Source organism: Microcaecilia unicolor, chromosome 6 (assembly GCF_901765095.1).
Source record: "Microcaecilia unicolor chromosome 6, aMicUni1.1, whole genome shotgun sequence".
In the NCBI taxonomy this organism is placed as follows: Eukaryota; Metazoa; Chordata; class Amphibia; order Gymnophiona; family Siphonopidae; genus Microcaecilia; species Microcaecilia unicolor.
In genome coordinates, this window is record NC_044036.1 from 316,949,046 (window position 1) to 316,970,648 (window position 21,603).

Sequence of the window (21,603 nt, forward strand, 5' to 3'; positions counted from 1 at the left end):
TTTGGTTGAAACCGAAACCAAAAATGGCTCCTCCTCCCCCCTACCAGCACTAACCCTCCCCCCCACGAGTGTCACTGGTGCTGGGGGAGGTCAGATCCTGGTCCCACCACCACCGTATCCCTGCCGAGACTTGGCCTGGACAGGCCAGGCTGGACTGGTCACTTGCCCCACCCCCTCCCCTGGAGGAGAGCGGGTGCTGCCAAGCCAGCCCCCCCACCCACCCGAAGACCTTCACTATGCCTTCTTTTAAATTTCCCTGGTGTCCTCTTTGGGGTTGGAGCTATCCCAATCACTCCTGTCCCCGCCGGTTCCTCTATCAAAATGTCTGACAAGAGTTTTGCGACTGTCGCACAAGGCTGCCATGGGAACTCACAGCAGCCATTTTGATTGAGAAGCCAGCGGGGGCAGGAGCAATTAGGATAGCTCCTGCTTGAAGAAGCCACTAGCCCACCAGGGAAGTTAAAAATAGGCTCAGGGAGGGATGGCTTGGCAGCAACTCACTGTCCTCAGGAGTGTGGGGGGGGGGGGGGGGGGGGGGAGCCTAGCCTGGCCTTTCCAGGCCAAGTCTGTGTGTGTGTTGTGGGGGGGGGGGGGGGGGGGGGGCACTGCCGGAGGACTCGTTCTGGTATGGGAAGAGGGGAAGTTTTAGTTTCAGCTGTAAATGCACTTGCATTTTCAGCAGAAACCCAAACTTGGATTTCAGGCCAGTTTCGGTGGAAAAACTGAACCTGAACTTCGATCGGCCTCTACCTTATATACAGTTTGCCTGAATGTGTAAGGTGTGTATTAAGCTTAATTTGCATACCTCTACTTACTGCTGGAGATAGAGATATACTGAATGAAGGAGCTAGGCTCGTTGTCTGGTATCACTACCTTCAGTTCATTATCTCTATTTCTACCTTCTGGTAGATGGACACAACCTACCAGTTCCTGGATTCATCTGCTGCTGAAGTAAAGGAAGTAATGTTTGTTGTTTGCTTTTTGTCTGTAAATAAAGTATTTTTAAAAACCCACAACGACACATGCAAGCCCCCTAACAGCATCATATACTAGTATTTGAAACAACCAGAGCTTATGTAGCCTAACGAGAAAGCCACCAACCACCCTTCCTACCTGCAGCTGGAGCCGTATTTGAAACGATAAAGAAGTCTATAACTCGAGATGTGAAGTCAAAGGCTGTCTGTTGGTTGCCAAAGACGACAGAAATGCTGTGCCGATCACCATAGCTGGCTCGGGGCATCCCTCCTTGAAATATAATATATGGAAGTCTAAGAGTGCAAGAAAAGAGTGAGGATGTTAACTTACTCTGCACATTTTAAAGGTGAAAGAGGGTGATAAGGTGGAATTTCAAATGCAATTTATAGAACTGCAAGATAGAAGTTGGTATTGTACCTTCTAAGCTGGGAAATACAGAAGCTATTTATGTGATGACTAATTTGCTTGCTGATCGGTTGCCTGTTTCTTTGTTCTCTCTGTGGATTAACTTGTTTTTATAACCACGTGTATACATAAAGGATTTATTCAAGCCAATCAGCTTCTTCTCAGAGAAAGAAGTTTGTGACCCCTGAGGCAGGTGCTTTGGCGCCGAAACACGGACCGTGTCAGGTCCTTGATATGAATATTCTGAATTAACTACTTCTTGATATTATCTCCCTATTGGTTTGCACATTTGCCAGCCTCTAGTTTTGCTGTTTTGCTGAAATTATTCAGTATCTCTTATTCAGATAAGCAGACTGTAAGCTATATCAAAAGATAAATGCATTTATATTTTGCAGCCATGCAAAGGACCAGCATTCACTACCTTTTGTCAAGTGACTACATGCAGTTGTAAGAAATGAAATTCGGCAGTGTTGACAACTTACCCCTTATCTGTCGTCTGCCAAAAGATCTTAGAAATGGCTTTGCAAGGGAAAGGACCTGCAAATGCAAACTCAAAATTTAGACCGGACTTGAAATAATGGACCTCTCTTCTGCCCCCTCTCCCAAGGAACATAAAATAATCAGCATGTGGATGAACAGGAGGCAAACTCTCCAGGAAAGAAAATTAAGTCACAATTTAAACAAAATCCAACAGCTGGTCCCACCCACATCACACCTCAAGAATACTGCACGTGTCATGAGGCAATCTGTTTCTACAGTGGTAGCATGATGCACCAAATACAAACAGCAGAAGCAATGCAACCCCTGAAGGGAATCCAGAGAAAGGCTGAGTAAAGAAAAATGCCTTGCCTTCGGCCATTGCTTGATTACCCCGTCCACTGCTTTCTCTGTTCCCAACCACAACGAACTGGTCTAACTGAATGCTCATTTTGCATTTCATGTTTTACACTTTATGATCATTTTTGGCATTTGCTAAAGGACAAGAACCTTAAAATGGATAAAATATAAATGCTAAATATCAAATGAAAATGACTAATTATGTAACAAACCAATGATATTCCTCTTCAATTTGAAGTTCTCTGGAGCAGGTCTGTCTAGTCTAACATTGAAAGCATTGAAAGGAGTGATACTTGGATAACAGGAGAAATATAACCCACTGTTAGCTAACTGCTTGACCAATATGCACATCATATTTACTTATGCTTCTTGCAAGTTAAAATAAAAAAAAAAAATCCCTTTAACAACAACAACAAAAAAAAAGATAAGTGTGAAGAAAATATAATAAGCGAGTCCGGGAACTCCCCTTGAGTCACTTGTGGCCCTAGAAACTCATTCAGTCTGCTTATGCATGGAGCAAGCTCTGTTCCTCAGATACTGACCGTAAGGCTGTTTGCTTTGTATAGGCTCAGACTGCTTGGTATCACCAGATACGGACCACTGACTGTAACTTCCATCATTATGGCAGCTGATAATCTCACAGCCATCCTTTCGCCAGAAAACATTTTCTAATTGCTATGAAAAGGGAAACAAAAAGCAGAATCATGATGCACAACACACACACAGCCAGCCGCCCCATTTGGTCATTAGTGCAGCATCAAAAACAGGTCTGCATACTTGCACACACACATACGTTGGTTACATGCACCTTGGTAAGTAGCATCCTTCTACATCTAGATCGTTACTGAAACAGAAGCGTGGAACATGGCAAAGGAAGAAAAAAAAATGTCATTTCTTGCAGGGTCTGGGGTTGAAGAGTGTTATCAACTGCACACTTCCATGTAGAAGGCTCCCACTTCAGCTCTCAGATAAGGTCATTCTGCATTCCAGGTGCACCAGGTTTGGGAATGCTGTAGAGGTTAAGGATGTGGTACCACTCCTTAATGTTGATTATAAAATCTATGCAAAATGTATTATCTAATAGAATAGAATGTTGGGTGTTATTAGGAAGGGTATGGAGTCCAGGTGTGCGGATGTTATAATGCCGTTGTATCGCTCCATGGTGCGACCGCACCTGGAGTATTGTGTTCAGTACTGGTCTCCGTATCTCAAAAAAGATATAGTAGAATTGGAAAAGGTACAGCGAAGGGCGACGAAAATGATAGTGGGGATGGGACGACTTTCCTATGAAGAGAGGCTGAGAAGGCTAGGGCTTTTCAGCTTGGAGAAGAGACGGCTGAGGGGAGATATGATAGAAGTGTATAAAATAATGAGTGGAATGGATCGGGTGGATGTGAAGCGACTGTTCACGCTATCCAAAAATACTAGGACTAGAGGGCATGAGTTGAAGCTACAGTGTGGTAAATTTAAAACGAATCGGAGAAAATTTTTCTTCACCCAACGTGTAATTAGACTCTGGAATTCGTTGCCGGAGAACGTGGTACGGGCGGTTAGCTTGACGGAGTTTAAAAAGGGGTTAGATAGATTCCTAAAGGACAAGTCCATAGACCGCTATTAAATGGACTGGAAAAATTCCTCATTTTTAGGTATAACTTGTCTGGAATGTTTTTACGTTTGGGGAGCGTGCCAGGTGCCCTTGACCTGGATTGGCCACTGTCGGTGACAGGATGCTGGGCTAGATGGACCTTTGGTCTTTCCCAGTATGGCACTACTTATGTACTTATGTACTTATGTAATGAACAAAGTCATTCACCCTAATAAAGGAGGCTTTATGCCCAGTCACTTAATTACAGATAAAGCTAGTTTATTCTTTCAACTCTCTCATACTGCTCAATCCCAACTCCACCCTGTCGTTGACTTAGCCCTTGATGCTGAGACGGCATTTGACAGGGTGGAATGGGATTACCTCTTTCATATCTTTGGTGCTCATGCTGTTTATACAAAAAATTAAAGTCCCATATACCAAACTATCAGCACAAGTCCCAGCCAATTATACCAGATATAACATATAAATATATTAACATTAAACTCAATGCTTATACAGATTATGGTTTTATTGCATTTATCTAATCCCGATTTATCTATTAATAATCATAGGAAACAGACTCTTCCACTAATAAATATGCCCATTCAAGTTTAGTACAACCTTATAACTTGATTTGGGTTTCCTCTAAGCTTAGGTATCTTGGGATTAATCTTTACACAACCCTTGATGAGACTAATAGGAAAAATAGTGCATTTATACAGTCTATAAGAATCTATGTAGCCTTCTGTAGTAAGTTTGGTTTGTTCAGTTTTCCCAATAGATGTATTGATATTTTAGGGCCGCTCTGTAATATGTAAGGCAATACATTTTTCATAGGTAGGATCCTTGTTTTGGAAGTTAGTGCTGGCATTTGTAGATTTGCCCTATGTTATGAGTGACATTTTGTTTTAAAGATTGTTTTATTTGCTATATGGTGGCTGTTGAGATTACGGTGAGTTTTATGGGGAAATGTCCTAACTCTGCTCTGCACCCATTGGGGGAAAGCCAGGGGGTTCTGTGGATGCAGAATTTATTTGCAGAATTTAATACTAGAATACTTTCTGGGATCGTTTCTACAGGGTGTAACTGGATAGATATGCTGAAAAGTGTTTGGTCTTGCTAAACAGGCTAAGTATGTGTGTTAGGGGACCGAGGCTCAATGGAGCCTGAAGAGTGCAATCTCTTGTACTTCCCCCTAGCCCTCAATGTGGCCTGTAGTCACTGAAGCCTGCACTGCTACCCTCATTGAAGTTATTGGGAGTGGGGTAGAGGTGGCAAGATTTAAATTTCAAAAAGTTGGCAACCCTGGTGCCCACCCATCTGACCTATTGGCCCACCCAAAATTGCCTTCTGGCTACGCCACTGCTCTACACTAGTACCCTCCTCCCACTGACTGGGTCTCAATTGCCGCTTGGCGAGTTACCCGCTCTCAAATTATCCCCAGTGATTTCTAGGTTACTGGAGGCTACACTGCCAGTGGTCCCATAGTTCCCACCAACAGGATTCTTTATCAGTCCAGACAAGCAGAGGCAACAAACTAATAGTGTTTACTGTCATAAAAATATTGAACAGTGAAACAGAAAAAGTGCAATCAGCAGAACAATAACATATATGAAATATGGATTAATTAAAACACTAAACATCTGTATACTATCTAAGTAGTACCCGGGAAGATCAGGACATATTCACAGAGCATTAGCAAAGAGATCCTATTCTTCCTAAAACTGGAACAAAAGCCAGTACACTCCAAACGAAAAGGCTTAAACAAAGAAAACAGCCTTGGTTCTGCAGCAGCTTCAAAACAAACATGCACCACCTGCTGGCCACACTAGAGAAATATGCTTCAGGAAATACCCGTCAGGAAATACCCAATATACTTTACAAGCTAAGTTAAAACACACTGTTCTGTCACACCCTCCTACTCACTGGTCATATTGCTTCTTCTATTTATAAACTTTTAATCACTTCTCAAAATCAGCAGCCTTTTGGTGTCCAGAAATCTTGGGAAGCAGACGCCAGTCAACAATTAACTTAAGATCAAATGGACAATATTTGGACAACTGTTGAAAGACCTCTACTTCAGCAAATATTCCTCAATAGATGTACTTTTTAACTGTGTGTCTACACGGTTAGCACACATTAATTATTAGCATGCGCTAAAAACGCTAGCACACCTTAGAAAACAGGGCCCTGGGGAAAGCAAGTACCTATTGTAACCGAGTGTAACACATCCTGAGCTGCAACTGAAAAAGGGTATGAACCAAATCCAAAATCCCTTCCCTTCCTTCACATAAGGAAAGGCATTCATTGGGATGGTAGCTGCCATTTCTGCAATCATGATTTAAGAGTACCACTGGAATTTTGCATGAGGTATTGTTGAAGGTTTCCCCCTAACTACCGGTACAATTACCTGGACTCCCAGGAGATGGCAAATTGCTTGGTTGGTTAGTAGGTCCCAAAGGACAATGAGGCCCTGATTATATCCAATAAGAATCTGGTCAGGATTCTTGGGATTTTCCTGTATTGCTTCCACTGATTGAAATGGCCTTTTGTTGCGATACTCAGTAGTCACCCTGCAGGAAGAAAGGCAAATCATCCTCATTATCCAGCTATGTTGCACAGACACACATATCTGGGAAACAGCATTAAAAGTCACAATTAATGATAATCAATTTGTTGCAAAGGATAAGAGAAAACTAACCAACCTCTTGAACAGTGCTTACCAAATATTTTAAGGCCATGATATAAGTACATAAGTATTGCCATACTGGGAAAGACCAAAGGTCCATCAAGCCCAGCATCCTGTTTCCAACAGTGGCCAATCCAGATCACAATTACCTGGCAAGATCCCCAAAAAGTACAAAACATTTTATACTACTTATCCCAGAAATAGTGGATTTTCCCCAAGTCCATTTAATAACCGTCTATGGACTTTTCCTTTAGGAAGCCATCTAAACCTTTTTAAACTCCGCTAAGCTAACCGCCTTTACCACATTCTCTGGCAACGAATTCCAGTTTAATTACACGACACACCTATGTACTGCCCACCCTGGCTGCAACCCCAAATGCAGCATGTGTGACTGTTTAGAGTCGCAACTCATAGCTTGGGAAGTGCTGCTCTAGAATTCTTGGTATAATCATAAATTGCACCATGAGCAATGACCAACCGACAATAATTACCTCTTAGAACAGGGGTGGGCAACCACGGTCCTCGAGGACCACAATCCAGTTGTGTTTTCAAAATTTCCACAATGACTATGCATGAGATTGATTTGCATGTACTGCTTCCACTGTATGCAAATAGATCTTGTGCATACTTTATTGTGGAAATCTTGAAAAATCTTGACAAACTAATAAAGTGCCAGGTCTAGGTAGGTAACAAAACAGCAACAATTCAGGATGCATCCCCACTGATGTTATGCTCCCCATTTTCTAACCAGTTGCATGATATAGAGATCTGGGTAGAACTGACCAAAAACGGCATCGCTCATGCTTATATAGTGATATAATTTTTGTTTTGGAATAACTGGGATCTCAGAGTGTCAGCAAAGTTGACTTTTTGCGCTTTAGAGATAAGTAGTAGTAGTTTTTCCTTTCAAATTGTAATCCACATGCATTGTGTTGATTTTACAAAATGTTGGTAGAAATGTGCTGGTTGAGAAAGCACTGTGATTACCGTTGCAACACTGCTTCTGGAGTGATCGTCTTCTCCTCGAGCACTCGGAAGGAAGGTAGCTGTACTACAAACACACTGCCATTCTCTGTTCCCAGGTACAACGCTTTTCTGGAGGAATGTGGAAGGAGTGTGGTGATCCGAGTGGCACTTGGAGCAGCTCTGCAGATGAAATGAACAATTACAGTATACTCAGTGGTGGCTCAGGTTCCAATCCTCTGCCTGTAGAGGGGTCAGGTAGGCCTGGACATGTTTAAGAAGGAAGGAAGACGATTGCAGCTATTGCCAGTCAAGAAATGGGCACTGAGGCTGAGCCTTGGAAGCTGTGTTCCTCCCACCCTTCGGTCAGCGAAGGCTTTTACAGCTACATGGAGGACTAGCAAAGAAGAAATGACCCCACCTTCTTCCTTCCCTGCATCCTCCCAAACCCCCCCACTACCACCATCATCAATACCAGGCCCTCAGAGGTGTTATAATTTCATCAGAATAAAGCAGAGAAATTTCAATAAGAGCAACCGATTAACAAAGCAACCCAGATTCTAATTAGAGGCAAAATCTATGTCTTTTTTATAAACACTAGAAGCTGAGAATGATAGAGTACTTAAAAGGCTTGGAAGAAATGGCACTCACAATTTAGCATTGTTCAATGTGTGTTTGTAACATTTACTGAGCAATTAACGAGGGATGGTTAAGGAAAGGTCAAGACAATATGCTCTGATGGGAGATCTGCATTTGAACAGTGTTGAGAAATCTTCCTGCTTCTCACACAACAGAATAGATGTGAAAAGGGAGCTAATTAGGTTTAATAATATATACATACAATTAAGTAACTGGCACTATAAACTACATTGGTCTGAAGAGGAGGGAGAGAACTGGTGTGGGGGCTAGACATGGGGAAAAGAAGAGAGGAAAATAATGAATACAGGTGGAGGGAGAAATGCTCAGAGGAAGATTTAAAAACGATAAGTCAAAACTATGCCCCAGGATACTGACTGGCAGCTCAGATGACCAACATGGCACCACTGAGGGTGGCTAGGACCACAGACCCCATGAGTGGAAAACAGCTGAGTAGCTGTAACAAGTTTTCCACTGTTCAGTTAAAAATTAAACTGCAATAAATTGTCACTGCTTCATTTTTATTTTTGTTACATTTCTACCCCGCGCTTTCCCACTCATGGCAGGCTCAATGCGGCTTACATGGGGCAATGGAGGGTTAAGTGACTTGCCCAGAGTCCCACTAGCAACATTCCATATAGAAGTCGGCCCTTGCATATCACCAATGTGGCCGCACAGGCTTCTGCTTCTGTGAGTCTGACGTCCTGCACGTACGTGCAGGACGTCAGACTCACAGAAACAGAAGCCTGCGCAGCCTTCTACATGGAATGTTGCTATTGGAATAGCAACATTCCATGTAGAATCTCCAATAGTAGCAACATTCCATATAGAATCTCCAATAGTATCTATTTTATTTTTGTTACATTTGTACCCCGCGCTTTCCCACTCATGGCAGGCTCAATGCGGCTTACATGGGGCAATGGAGGGTTAAGTGACTTGCCCAGAGTCACAAGGAGCTGCCTGTGCCTGAAGTGGGAATTGAACTCAGTTCCTCATGACCAAAGTCCACCACCCTAACCACTAGACCACAACAGCTGGACCTTTCTTACACTGTGAATTCCAATAAGTCTCACTACAAATCAAGACTGGTGATTCCAAAGAGACTTAAGCTGTGCAGTTACTCTGAGCACTTTAATGCATCTAACAATGGTATTACCCTGGAGGTGCCTTTAGCGTAAAGTGCTCCGCCTCCTGCAGCTCTGACACCCCATTGCATTGCTTCAGCGACCACAGGTGCAGACTGTTATCATCCAGCAATGTCACCATCTGGCACTAAAAAACAGGAAAACAACATTTCAAAAGGGCAGATCCTGAAGTGGGAAAAAAGCCACAAAATGTTACTGTTACCTGCTACTTAACATTAGATTCAATTTACATTCATTGTTACCAGGCAATTTAGGATCATTTAGGACTGGATTCTATAAATGGCGCTCAAAAATGTTAAGCGCTGAACACTACTTTAACAAGGATCTGCGTCCTTTATAGAAAAGTTCTAAGCGTATAAACAAAGCCTAACTTTAAGTGTCAGCAAATATGCCTGCTGAAATTAGGTGTAAATGCCGGCGCAAACGAGTCTATTCTGTAACAAATTCTGCAGCGTGACTTATTTTCCGTCAAAATCGTTATACCCACACACTAGTCCACTCCTCAAGTCACTTCACTGGCTCCCTGTCCGCTTCCGCATACAATTCAAACTTCTCTTACTGACCTTTAAATGCATCCATTCTGCAGCCCCCCCATTACCTCTCCACTCTCATCTCTCCCTACATTCCTCCCCGTGAACTCCGCTCATTGGACAAATCTCTCGTCATCCCCCTTCTCCTCTACCGCTAACTCCAGGCTTCGTCCCTTTTCCCTTGCGGCACCTTATGCGTGGAATAAACTTCCTGAGCCTGTACGTCTAGCTCCATCTCTACCTGTTTTCAAATCTATGCTGAAAACCCACCTTTTCACCACTGCTTTTGGCTCCTAGCTACTACTCAATTGCCTCCCCTTGTTCCTTCTCACCCTGTACTTCCCTCGCCCTTGTCTGTCTGTATTATTTTTAGATTGTAAGCTCTATTGAGCAGGGACTGTCTCTCTATGTCAGGTGTTCAGCGCTGCGTGCATCTGGTAGCGCTATACAAATGTTAATAACAATGCGCGTAAACTCTGGAAACGCCCCTGTACACCCCCTTGAAATTATCCACTACAGGAATTTTGCACACAGTGTTATAGAATATGATGTGTGCATAACTCCAAATTAAGACCAATTAACACCAATAATTGGTTGTTAACAGCCAATTATTGGTGATTGACTCAATCATGATAAGCATGCAAAGGCAACATGCACCGATTTGCACACGCAACTTTAGTCACCATATGTAGAATCCGGGGGGGGGGGGGGGGGGGGGGGTTACTGTACTACTTTTTATTTATTCAAATGTCTTGATAATACTGCCCTTTCTACATAGTGAAAAAAGGCAGTTTAAATCACTGCTCCAGAGCAAACAATTTAAACAAAAAAAAAATTAAATATGCACGCAACTGATTAAAAGAATCCTAAATATAAAATTTTAAATAACTTAGTCCATGCACAATAAGAAAAATAAAACAAATAAAAAAAGCCAGTGCCTATCAAGTGTCTGAAAAAGCCTACTTAAAAAAAAAATACAAATCTTAACACCCTTCTTAAAATCTGCAAGATACCATTAGTCTCGCTCCTCATATCAAAAGGAAGTACATTCCAAAGTGTGGAAGAACACGTCAATCAGAAAGCTGTTTCTTCGTAATTACAAGCCTTGAGGGTCAGATCAAAAGGAAGGGAACAGTGGGGAACAAATCTGTGGTTGCAATTAACGATATATTTGTCCCAGCAACTATGGTGGGTACTCTGATCCATTTTTATCACAAACATTTCCACTGTATTTGAGTAAGGGGGGAAATCGAAAATGTGCAGTAATGTTCTCACCTTCTAGGGAAGAAGACTTAAGTCACTTACCAGCTCCCAAACAAGAGCTAGAAGACTTTGAAAAACAGTTTGGGCTGGCTCAACCATTAGGCAAGACTAGGTCAGCAACAATCAAAACCCAAGAATAGAGCCCAACAGTTACCTATACTCAAAGAATCATCAGCACATTCTTTAACCTGCAAGAAGGGTAGGCAATTTTCAAACAGCCCATTTGTCTGGGTAAACAACTTTTGGAAACTGTCATTATTACATACATGCTATATATATTTATATATTACATACATATATAACAAAGCAGAGTTTAATATTTAAAAAAATAAGGGGGTAAATATTCAGCCAATGGTAGTCAGTATTTTTTTAGCTGCCGCAATGCCTGGATTTTCAATGCTAAGCTATGTTTGGGCACAAGACTTGAATACTTGGGTGTGTGCAGCTGGCTATCACTTACTGATACCAAATAGGAGGCCACAAAAAGCATGCAGACAAAAACTGGAGCCTCCCCCCCCCCCCCTCAAGAAAGCCAGATTCTATAATCAGTGAAAGTACTTGTAAAATTAACAGAAATGAATTTTCTTCTATACTCTGCTAAATCCAAAATTAGAAAAGATTTACATTTCCAGGAATCCTGTGCTGAAGGAATGGATCCTCAGAAGCTTAGCTGAAATTGGGTGGCGGAGCAGTTGGGGTGGAAGAGGGGTTGGTGGTTGGGAGGCGAGGATAGGGGAGGGCAGACTTATACGGTCTGTACCAGAGCCGGTGATGGGAGGCGGGACTGGTGGTTGGGAGGCGGGAAATACTGCTGGGCAGACTTATACAGTCTGTGCCCTGAAAAGGACAGGTACAAATTCAAGGTAAGGTATACACATATGGGTTTGTCTTGGGCAGACTGGATGGACCATGCAGGTCTTTTTCTGCCGTCATCTACTATGTTACTATGTTATCTGGTTAAGTATAATATTTAGCACTTAACCACATAAGTTAAATTGGAGAAACAGGGACTGTGTTTTATGCAGACCTATTTGTCCGGTTAACTTATCCAATGAAGTGCTGAATATTGGCACTTAACCACATAGAACTGACTCAGGCTCTGGATCGCCCCCAAAAAATCACCAGCTTTGAGTTTCCAGTTAGTGCTGACCTTCACTAGCTGGTTAAAAGCCACTGAATATCAACAGAGATTTAACTGGGCTAGAAACTCCCCTGCCTAGTTAAATTGCTTTGAATATTGACCCCCCCCCCCCCCCAAGATGTCTAATTATAAGTTTTACAGGCTTGATGATGGAAGGGATGGCGTTGGTGTTAGGTTGAGCAATTATCAAAATCTCAGGGGGAAGCTAGTGGACTGAAAGTTCATTGTAGGGGTGAGGGGTATGTGTAAGGGTATGTGTAAGGCTGAAGGGTTGCCTAGGATGCCCAAAACCCTAGCACTGGCCGTAAAAAAAAAAAGTTTTTTTTTGCTGCTTTTGAGTAGCATTCAATGTTAAATTTAGCAGCCAACTAAAACCAGAACATACCTGTGATGCAGGGCAGTGCTTCTAAAGTCAGTCCTCAGGGCACACCAAGCCAGATTTTCAGGATATCCACAATGAATATGTATGAAACTGATTTGCATATCAAGGAGACAGTGCATGCAAAGCTCTCTCATGCATATTCACTGTGGGTAATCTGTAAACCTGAATGGCTGGGTGTGCCCCGAGGACTGGGTTAAGCCACTGATACTAGGGCAAGCAATACAGCATACTAAGCATAATTCTTGAGACCTGTGAAAAAGGATTTCCTCCTCTGGTCCCAGACTTGCCTGATCTGGTATGAAGCATATCTGAATTACTGCATTATTCTCTTGGTGCAAACCCATGAACTCCACACCAGGCGATCCATATCTGAAAAAGCTGGTTCAGGAACACATTCCACCACCACGTGAAGACAGCAACAAATCAATGCCAAAAGCTTGCATTAGAGCCCTGCACTGACAGCTTAAGCGCATGACTTATAATGCAAGCGTAGTACCCAATGTTTGCTTGCTTATGCATAAACAAAATAACTTGTGCACTAATCAGGGAGAGCATACTAGACACACGTGTACCAGGTTCTGTGCACGTCTGAGCAGAAAAACATATCAGCACACATCTGTGCATGTGCTGGGATGGACTGTACAGGTCTTAATCTGCCATCATCTACTATGTTACTATGTTCTGTACATAAAACTTTTGCAGTGCCAACATTTATGCACAGAACAGCACATGTGAATGTGTGTGCCAATGCACTCTGTACACAGATGTAGCAGCCCTCAGCCCAGAACTGTCACCTCCCCCATTCTTATTTTTACCTATGTTCTTCATGGGGGCTACAAAAAAGTAGGCAGGTCCCATATGCTTACAGGCAGTGGTGTGCTGGAGCTGCCTCGCACCGGCTCGCAAGAGCCGCTTGTTAAATTTTGACAGCTCTTGCGAGCCGGTTGTTGTTGGGGGCAAGCCGGCTCCATTGCGGGAGGTAAGCATGGCAGGAGGGCGCCATCACTGGTCATGCTTACCTCCCCTGCCGCTCCGAAGCATGTACAACCTTGTCCTTCGCCCCCCTCTGTCTTTTTTTAATTACCTCCGTCGAAGCGCCGCCATTTAAAGCCCTGCTGCGTGCTGGCTGGCCGTCTCCAGGCTTCCCCTGCTTGATTCGGATGATGTCCGTGCCTTAGTCCTGCCTTCATTCTGACGTCATTTCCTTTTTCGCGAAGGCGGTACTAAGGCACGAACATCATCCGAATCAAGCAGGGGAAGCCTGGAGACGGACAGCCAGCACGCAGCAGGGCTTTAAATGGCGGCGCTTCGACGGAGGTAATTAAAAAAAGACGGAGGGGAGCGGGAGGGGAGGGTGGGAGCGAAGGACATCTTTGGACATGCTTCAGAGCGGCAGGGGAGGGAGGAGAATCGCTGGATGGGTAAGGGGGGCAGGGGAGAGACCTGCTGAGCATGGGTGGGTAGAGGGAGGCAGGGAAGAGACCTGCTGGGCATGGGTGGGCAGAGGGAGGCAGGGGAGAGATTTGCTGGGCATGGATGGGCAGAGGGGGGCAGGGGAGGAGAACAGCTGGCCATGGATGGGCAGAGGGAGGCAGGGGAGAGAATTGCTGGGCAGAGGGGGCAGGGGAGAGAAGAGAATTGCTGGGTATGGATGGATAGAGAGGGGCAGGGGAGAGAGGAGAGTTTCAGGACATGGATGGCGGGGAGAGCAAGAGAAATTCTGGACATGGATGGAGGGGAGGGAAGGGAGAGAGAAGAAATGCTGGACATGGAGGGAAGATAGAGGAAGGAGATTAGATGAGGGAAAAGGAAGTGAGGAGAGAAACTGCACATGGATGGAGAAAATAGGCAGAAGCTGGATCCACTGTACACTCAAGTATGCGGAGGACCAGAAATGAAGAAGAAAGGAGGAAAGAAAAGAATTAAATGGAAAGGAAACCCTGGAAACGGAGTCAAGGGAACAGATAGAGAGCAGCAGAATCAGATACTGAACCAGCATGATCAGAGAAACAAAGTCACCAGACAACAAAGGTAGAAAAAAAATAATTTTATTTTCATTATAGTGTTTGGAATATGTCCACTTTGAGAATCAGGTGCTGAACGTTAAAGTTTATGTTTATTTACTTATTATGGCATTTTATCCCATATTAAACATGAATTAGATTGGAACCTGGGATCATTTAATTTTTTTTTCCTGGAGAGAGTAATGTGTTGGCCGCTGCCCCCCCCCCCCCCCCCCCCCCCCCGGTATAGCCAGCTCTGCAATTTTTTTTTTTGGGGGGGGGGGGGGGGGGCGCAGAGGTGGACCGGGGAGAGAGCCTGTTAAAAATTTACCAGCACACCACTGCTTACAGGAAACAGAGCTGGCATGACATTATCACAGATGCTACCGCAGAAGAACAAGCTAACCCTTCTATGCTTCCCCAGACTTGGCGTTAAAGTCACAGGGCTGTGCTCCGCCTTAAAAGTCTTCTAGGCACATCTCTCTATTGGGGCAAAATAGAGAATAGCCTCTTCACCAATGACTGCACTGGTGTCCAACGCAAGGCTTTAATACAGGGTTAGCTTCTGTGCAAAACTTTTTCCTGCAGCACATTAACACCTGGATAACAGCTGAATTGGCCCCCCGAAATTTACTTCAATAGCATGAGGAAAACAATCAATCAGATGCTACTTCTGAAAAGCAGCATTCTAACCAGCAGATTCGGGAGCAAATGGAAGCTTAGCTCAATGCTCCACAGGTCAGACTAACTATTCACATTGCTCATGTACAACTACAGGGTAACCCTGCAGTACTAGAACACAAATACAAAAAAAAAATGAATAATGTAAGAGATCACTGGCCAATGCAAATTAATAAGCCAACAAATATTCATATACGGGCAGCTCAGATAGTTAAGAAGCTGTGTGGGAGGACTGCATGGGGAAGATAAAGGCCTAAAATAGAACCAATCCGTTTTCCCTTTATATTTTAAAATTTGCAATGGTTCCCAAACCTCCTTGGGAAGACCCCCAGCCAGTCAGGTTTTCAGCATATCCACCATAAATGTCCACAAAAGAAATCCGCATGCAATGGAGACCATGTATGCAAATCTCTCATGAATATTCATTGTACATATCCTGAAAACCTGACTGGCTGGGGATCCCCAAGGACAGGTTTGAGAACTAGTGATTTACAAGAATTTCTGTTTGTGTTTCATATATGTGGTCTTAATTGCCCCAAGGGGGATTTCCATGTTGGAAGCATATAAGTGGGCCCCAAAAAGCTGTCTTGAGATTACGGGGAACCCAAAAAAAAAAAAGGACCAATTCTCTTATAATAGGATGATGGAACTCTGCCAAAGGTCGATCAGCCATAAAAGAACTTGTTAAACAGGCTTTGGATGTGTCTCATTGGACAACAGATTTCACAGTAAATGCCAAAGTAAACAAGGGAAGAAGACGCACCTTGCTGGACTCCTTTCCTATTCTTCCTTCAGTCTGTACCTGTTGCAACAAGCAGAACCCAGGGTATGCACACTTTGGGTAGCTTTATATATGCACATAATGAACAGGCTCCTAGATAGACTCTCACAAGCTAAGAATCCACAAGTGAAGGCCTGTTGTAAACAGGATTGTGTCATACAGAGAGCTATCTTCAACACAGTGCACAGTATCAACATGAGGTAATATTAGAACACACCTATACTACATATAAGCCCTGCAGCATTATGTGAGTATCGGTATGACTCTACCTCTGTTTTTATTCCCATTAATTGATTTTAGACAGAAAAATGTCAATAAGCACTAAAATAGCTGGGATAAATGGTCAAGAGCTAGTGCTGAACACTACCAAGATACCTGGAATTGATGCCCAAGGCCAGTTTCTGTTCTGGGCTTGCGATACTGCTTGGGAAACCAAGGTTGCTTACCTGCAACAGGTGTTCCCTATAGACCAGAGGTTCTCAACCCAGTCCTTGGGACACACCTAGCCAGTCAGGTTTTCAGGACAATGAATATGTATGAGAATTTTGCATGCACTACCTCCATTCTATGCAAATCTCTGCCATGCATATTTGTGGAGATCCTGAAAACCTGACTGGCTAGGTGTGTCCCGAGACCCAGGATTAATCAGATACACAAATGGGGATCTGCCAGATACTTGTGACTCGGACTGGCTACTGTCAGAGACATGATGTTGGACTTGATGGATCTTGATCTGACTTCACATGACGTTTCTTATGGGGGATGTCATCCAACAGTGGAAGGATGGAAAGGCCCTCTCAGAACTAGTGTAAAGTTCTGCATGTGTGGCCTTTCCCAAATGCAGAAGTCTCCTCAATTATCTTAGTTTAAAGCTCATGATCTGTTCTCTGGGAAGCAGGTGGGACTGCGTGTTCAATGAATCTTGCTGTCTAAGGTGAAGACCTCAGGTAACAAAGTAAATGACATGACAATAAGGACCTACATGGTCCATCTAGTCTGCTTAATAAAGTGGTTAGAGCTGCATAAAGAATGGCAAGTCAAATGCAAAGCGCTGAATAAGAGGGACTTTGAAAAAAAAGACTGTGTAGGAGGCAAAAATATAGGCGTAAAAATATTTTTAGGTATATTAAAAGCAAGAAGCCACCAAAAGAATCAGCTGGACTGCTAGATGACCGAGGGGTAAAAGAGCCACTCGGGGAAGTCAAAGCCATAGCGGAGAGATTAAATGAATTCTTTGCTTTGGTCTTCACAGAGAAAGATTTGGGAGAGATACCGGTGCCAGAAAAGATATTCAAAGCTTACAAGTCAGAGAAATTGAATGAAATCTCTATAAACTTGGAAGATATAATGGCACAATTTGACAAACTGAAGAGTAGCAAATCGCCTGGACCGAATGGTATTTATCCCAGAGTACTGATAAGAATTGAAAAATGAACTTGCGGAACTATTGTTAGTAATATGTAATTTATCTTTAAAATCAAGCATGGTACTGGAAGATTGGGTGGCGGCCAATGGAACGCTGATTTTTAAAAAAGGTTCCAGATGTGATCTGGAAAATTATAGACCGGTGAGCCTGACGGTGCAGGGCAAAATAGTAGAGACTATTATAAAGAACAAAATTACAGAGCATATTCAAAAGCACAAATTAATGAGACAAAGTCAACATGGATTTAGTGAAGGGAAATCTTGCCTCAAATATCTATTACATTTCTTTGAAGGGGTGAACATACTACTACTACTGCTTATCACTTCTATAGTGCTACAAGGCATACGCAGCGCTGTACACCATACATGAAAAGACAGTCCCTGCTCAAAGAGCTCACAATCTAAATAGGACAAACAGACAGAACAACTAAGAGGTAAGGGAATTAAAGAGGTGGGGATAAAAGGGTACAGGGCAAGTGAGTTGTGGTTAGGAGTCAAAAGCAGCGTTAAAGAGGTGGGCTTTTAGCCTGGATTTGAAAATGGCCAAAGACAGAGCTAGACGTACAAGCTCGGGAAGTCTATTCCAGACGTGAGGTGTAGCGAGATAAAAGGAACGGAGTCTGGAATTAGCAGTAGAGGAGAAGGGGAGAGACAAGAGAGATTTATCCACAGAACGGAGTACCCGAGGGAGAGCATAGGGAGAGACAAGAGTGGAGAGGTACTGGGGAGCGGTAGAGTGAATGCACTTACAGGTCAGTAAGAGAAGTTTGAATTGAATGCGGAAACGGATAGGGAGCCAGTGAAGTGACTTGAGGAGAGGGCTAATGTGAGAATAGCGACTCTGGCGGAAAATGAGTCACACAGCAGAGTTTTGGACTGATTGAAGAGGAGAGAAATGGCTAAGTGGGAGGCCAGTGAGAAGCAGGTTGCAATAATCTAGGCGAGAGGTGATAAGAGTGTGGATAAGGGTTCTGGTAGAGTGCTCAGAGAGGAAGGGACGGATTTTGCTGATGTTATAGAGAAAGAAACAACACGTTCTGGCAACCTGCTGAATGTGGGCAGAGAAGGAGAGAGAGAGAGGTCGAAGATGACCCCAAGGTTACGAGCTGATGAGACAGGGAGAATGAGAGTGCCATCCACAGAAATAGAGAAAGGGGGGAGAGGAGAGGAGGGTTTAGGGGGAAAGGTGAGAAGCTTGGTTTTGGCCATGTTAAGTTTCAGATGACGTTGAGACAGCCAGGCAGCGATATCAGATAGGCAGGCTGATACATTGGTCTGGATACTGGTTGAGATTTCGGGGGTAGAGGTGTAGATCTGGGAGTCATCAGCGTAGAGATGGTATTGAAAGCCATGGGATGATAGAGAGCCAAGGGAAGAAGTGTAGATGGAGAACAGAGAGGACGGAGAACAGAACCCTGAGGTACACCGATTGGTATGGGATACAAGTGGAAGAGGATCCACCAGAGTGTACACTAAAGGTGCAAAGCGAGAGGTACGAGGAGAACCAGGAAAGAACAGAGCCCTGGAATCCAAGTGAAGACAACTTATCAAGGACTAAGTTTACTTACGTCAGACGAGGGCGGGCCCAGGAGGAAGGAGGGATGTCAGAGACTCGCGGAGGTTATCAGCTGTTCTTGTCCGTGCAGTGCCTTAACACACAGAGGTGAGAGGCACTGCACGGGCCCTATAAGATGGAGGGGGGCCCGGTAGAGGGGGGGGGAATGGCGGCGATGACCTCTGGGGGGCGGTGGGGGCGGGAGCTGTTTTTTCTAAAAAAAGCAGAAAGAGAGGAAGGGAGGGGGGCCGGGGCTGGCTAAAAAAATGTCACGATTTTAATGCAGGGGGGAGCGGGGAGCAGCGGCGACCTTGGGCGGGGCGGGGGGGGCAAGGCCGTCCATAAAGGACGTACAATAGCCACGGTGATATTGTAGGTTTAGCGGTTGTGCGCATGCGTTTCCTCTACCGCTTGCGGGGATTACACCAGTTTAACGATTCTTTCATGCGCCCGACTTTAGAATACCGCACCGAACATGTGCAACTTGTTTTTTTTAGTGCATCCATCGTTTTTTCTAAAATGTTAATGACTTTTACGTTTTCGGTTGTTTTACGTTTCATTGATGCATCTTCCCCTCAGTTCATTTCACATATTCCACTTAAAATAGAACATGCATTAGAACTTAACACTTTCAAAGGTCTTTGTTTATAGTAATATGCATTAATAGATGCAGATCCCATATATCAAAACATATATACAAAGAAGCAAATAGAAATAAAGAAAACTCAAGTCACATTTCAATTCTCTAATGCAGACATGCAAATCGCCTCCATATCAAGATATTTTTAATCATACTTTTAATAAGGTGCTCAGCTAAGTACAGAACAGAAAAACAAGCAAATAGGGGAAAGAGGAAGCGTGAATCACCACATATAAATTTTAAAATTCAAAAGCTTTTTCCATATAATCTGTCACAGGTTAACCATTTAATACGTAACTAGAAGACAGATGGTTGCATAAAGCTGGTGAGCAAAGTCAACAGAGAACTAGTAAGGGAAAGCTGGAGACTAGCCAGACCTGCAGAGGTAAAAAGCACTACCAAGGAAAATCAGCTGCAAGGACGCAGACCCGGACTTCATTGATGACAGAGGGGACAATATTCAGCTGCCGGCAGTTGGTTAGCATTTCTTTAAGTGCTTGCTGCTGCCAGCTAAATTAGAGCCTGATAAAGGCCAAGACTGAGCCTTCTTATCTTTCCCCCCATTCTCTATTTTTGTGGATAACACTCTCATTCCTTTTGTCTCATCAGCTTGTAACCTTGGTGTCATCTCTGACTCCTCTTTCTCTGCACAAATCCAACAGACTGCTAAAACCTGTCGTTTCTCTATAAATCACCAAAATTCACCCCTTTCTTTCTAAGCACACTACCCTGACCTACACTATCACCCTATGCTTAGATTGCTGCACCTTGCGCTTCTCACTAAAACCACTCTCTCCCTTCAATCTGTTCAAAATTCTGCTGCTCGGCTTGTATTCTGACAGTGTTGCTACACTCACATTAGCCCTCTCCTCAGGTCACTTCACCCACTCCCTATATCTGTTTCCCCATACAGTTCAAAATCCTCTTATTGACTTACAAGTGCTTTCACTCTGCAGCTCCTCTGTACCTCTCCACTCTTATCTCTTCCTACACTCCTCCCGGAACTCCATTCATTGGGTAAATCTCTCTTATCTGTACCCTTCTCCTCCACTGCAAACTCCAGACTCTGGTTCCTTTTATCTTGCAGCACCACAGGCCTGGAACAGACTTCCTGCTTTTAACTCCTAGTGACCTGTTCAGCGCCCATGTCTGTTTTAAACATTCCCACCATAAGTAATTCCCTTATTCGTCCTGTTTTTGTCTTGCTCGATAGAGCTTACAGTCTTATATGTTTAGTGGACAGCGCTGCATACATCTAGTAGTGCTATATAAATGATAAGAAGCAGAAGTAAAAGATAAATCAGTGCAGAGTATCCTGGTGTTTGGCAGAGCCTGGAAGTTGTACAGGTACAGCCGATATTTAGTATTGTGCCCAGATAACTAACCTGATATAGTTAGGATGTCATTGAATGAAGTCAAATATGCCTGGTTAGCTGTCCAGGCACAGGCACTGAACATCTGCGGTGCCCGGAAAACTTCTGGCTCTGCCCTGGCACTAACCAGACAGTGCCATGGCAGTAACATAGTAACATACATAGTAGATGTACTCACTCTGCTGCTCCCCAGTATCTCTCCACACTCGTCCTTCCCTACACCCCTTCCCATGCACTCTGCTCCATGTCGGTGCCGGGGAAAATGGTAGAGGCTATTATCAAAAACAAAATTACAGAGCACATCCGAGGACATGGATTACTGAGACCAAGTAAGCATGGCTTTTGTGTGGGGAAATCTTGCCTGACCAATTTACTTCAATTCTTTGAAGGAGTGAACAAACATGTGGACAAAGGGGAGTCGGTTGATATTGTGTATCTGGATTTTCAAAAGGCGTTTGACAAGGTACCTCATGAAAGGCTACAGAGGATATTGGAGGGTCATGGGATAGGAGGAAATGTCCTATTGTGGATTAAAAACTGGTTGAAGGATAGGAAACAGAGAGTGGGGTTAAATGGGCAGTATTCACAATGGAG

At 43.7% G+C, this 21,603-nt stretch overlaps 1 protein-coding gene across 5 annotated transcripts in view; it reads right to left on the reverse strand.

The window, feature by feature from the left end:
* LLGL2 (LLGL scribble cell polarity complex component 2) overlaps positions 1-21,603 on the reverse strand; it is an 86,545-nt gene that overhangs the window by 25,379 nt on the left and 39,563 nt on the right. For all 5 annotated transcript variants that reach the window (XM_030208265.1, XM_030208268.1, XM_030208263.1 and 2 more), the window contains exons 4-10: positions 12,839-12,920; positions 9,247-9,362; positions 7,479-7,637; positions 6,213-6,375; positions 2,760-2,892; positions 1,863-1,917; positions 1,114-1,268 (exon numbers count right to left, since the gene is read on the reverse strand). In XM_030208265.1, the coding sequence (XP_030064125.1) occupies positions 1,114-1,268; positions 1,863-1,917; positions 2,760-2,892; positions 6,213-6,375; positions 7,479-7,637; positions 9,247-9,362; positions 12,839-12,920 (863 nt within the window). The remainder of the gene's footprint in view (positions 1-1,113; positions 1,269-1,862; positions 1,918-2,759; positions 2,893-6,212; positions 6,376-7,478; positions 7,638-9,246; positions 9,363-12,838; positions 12,921-21,603) is intronic.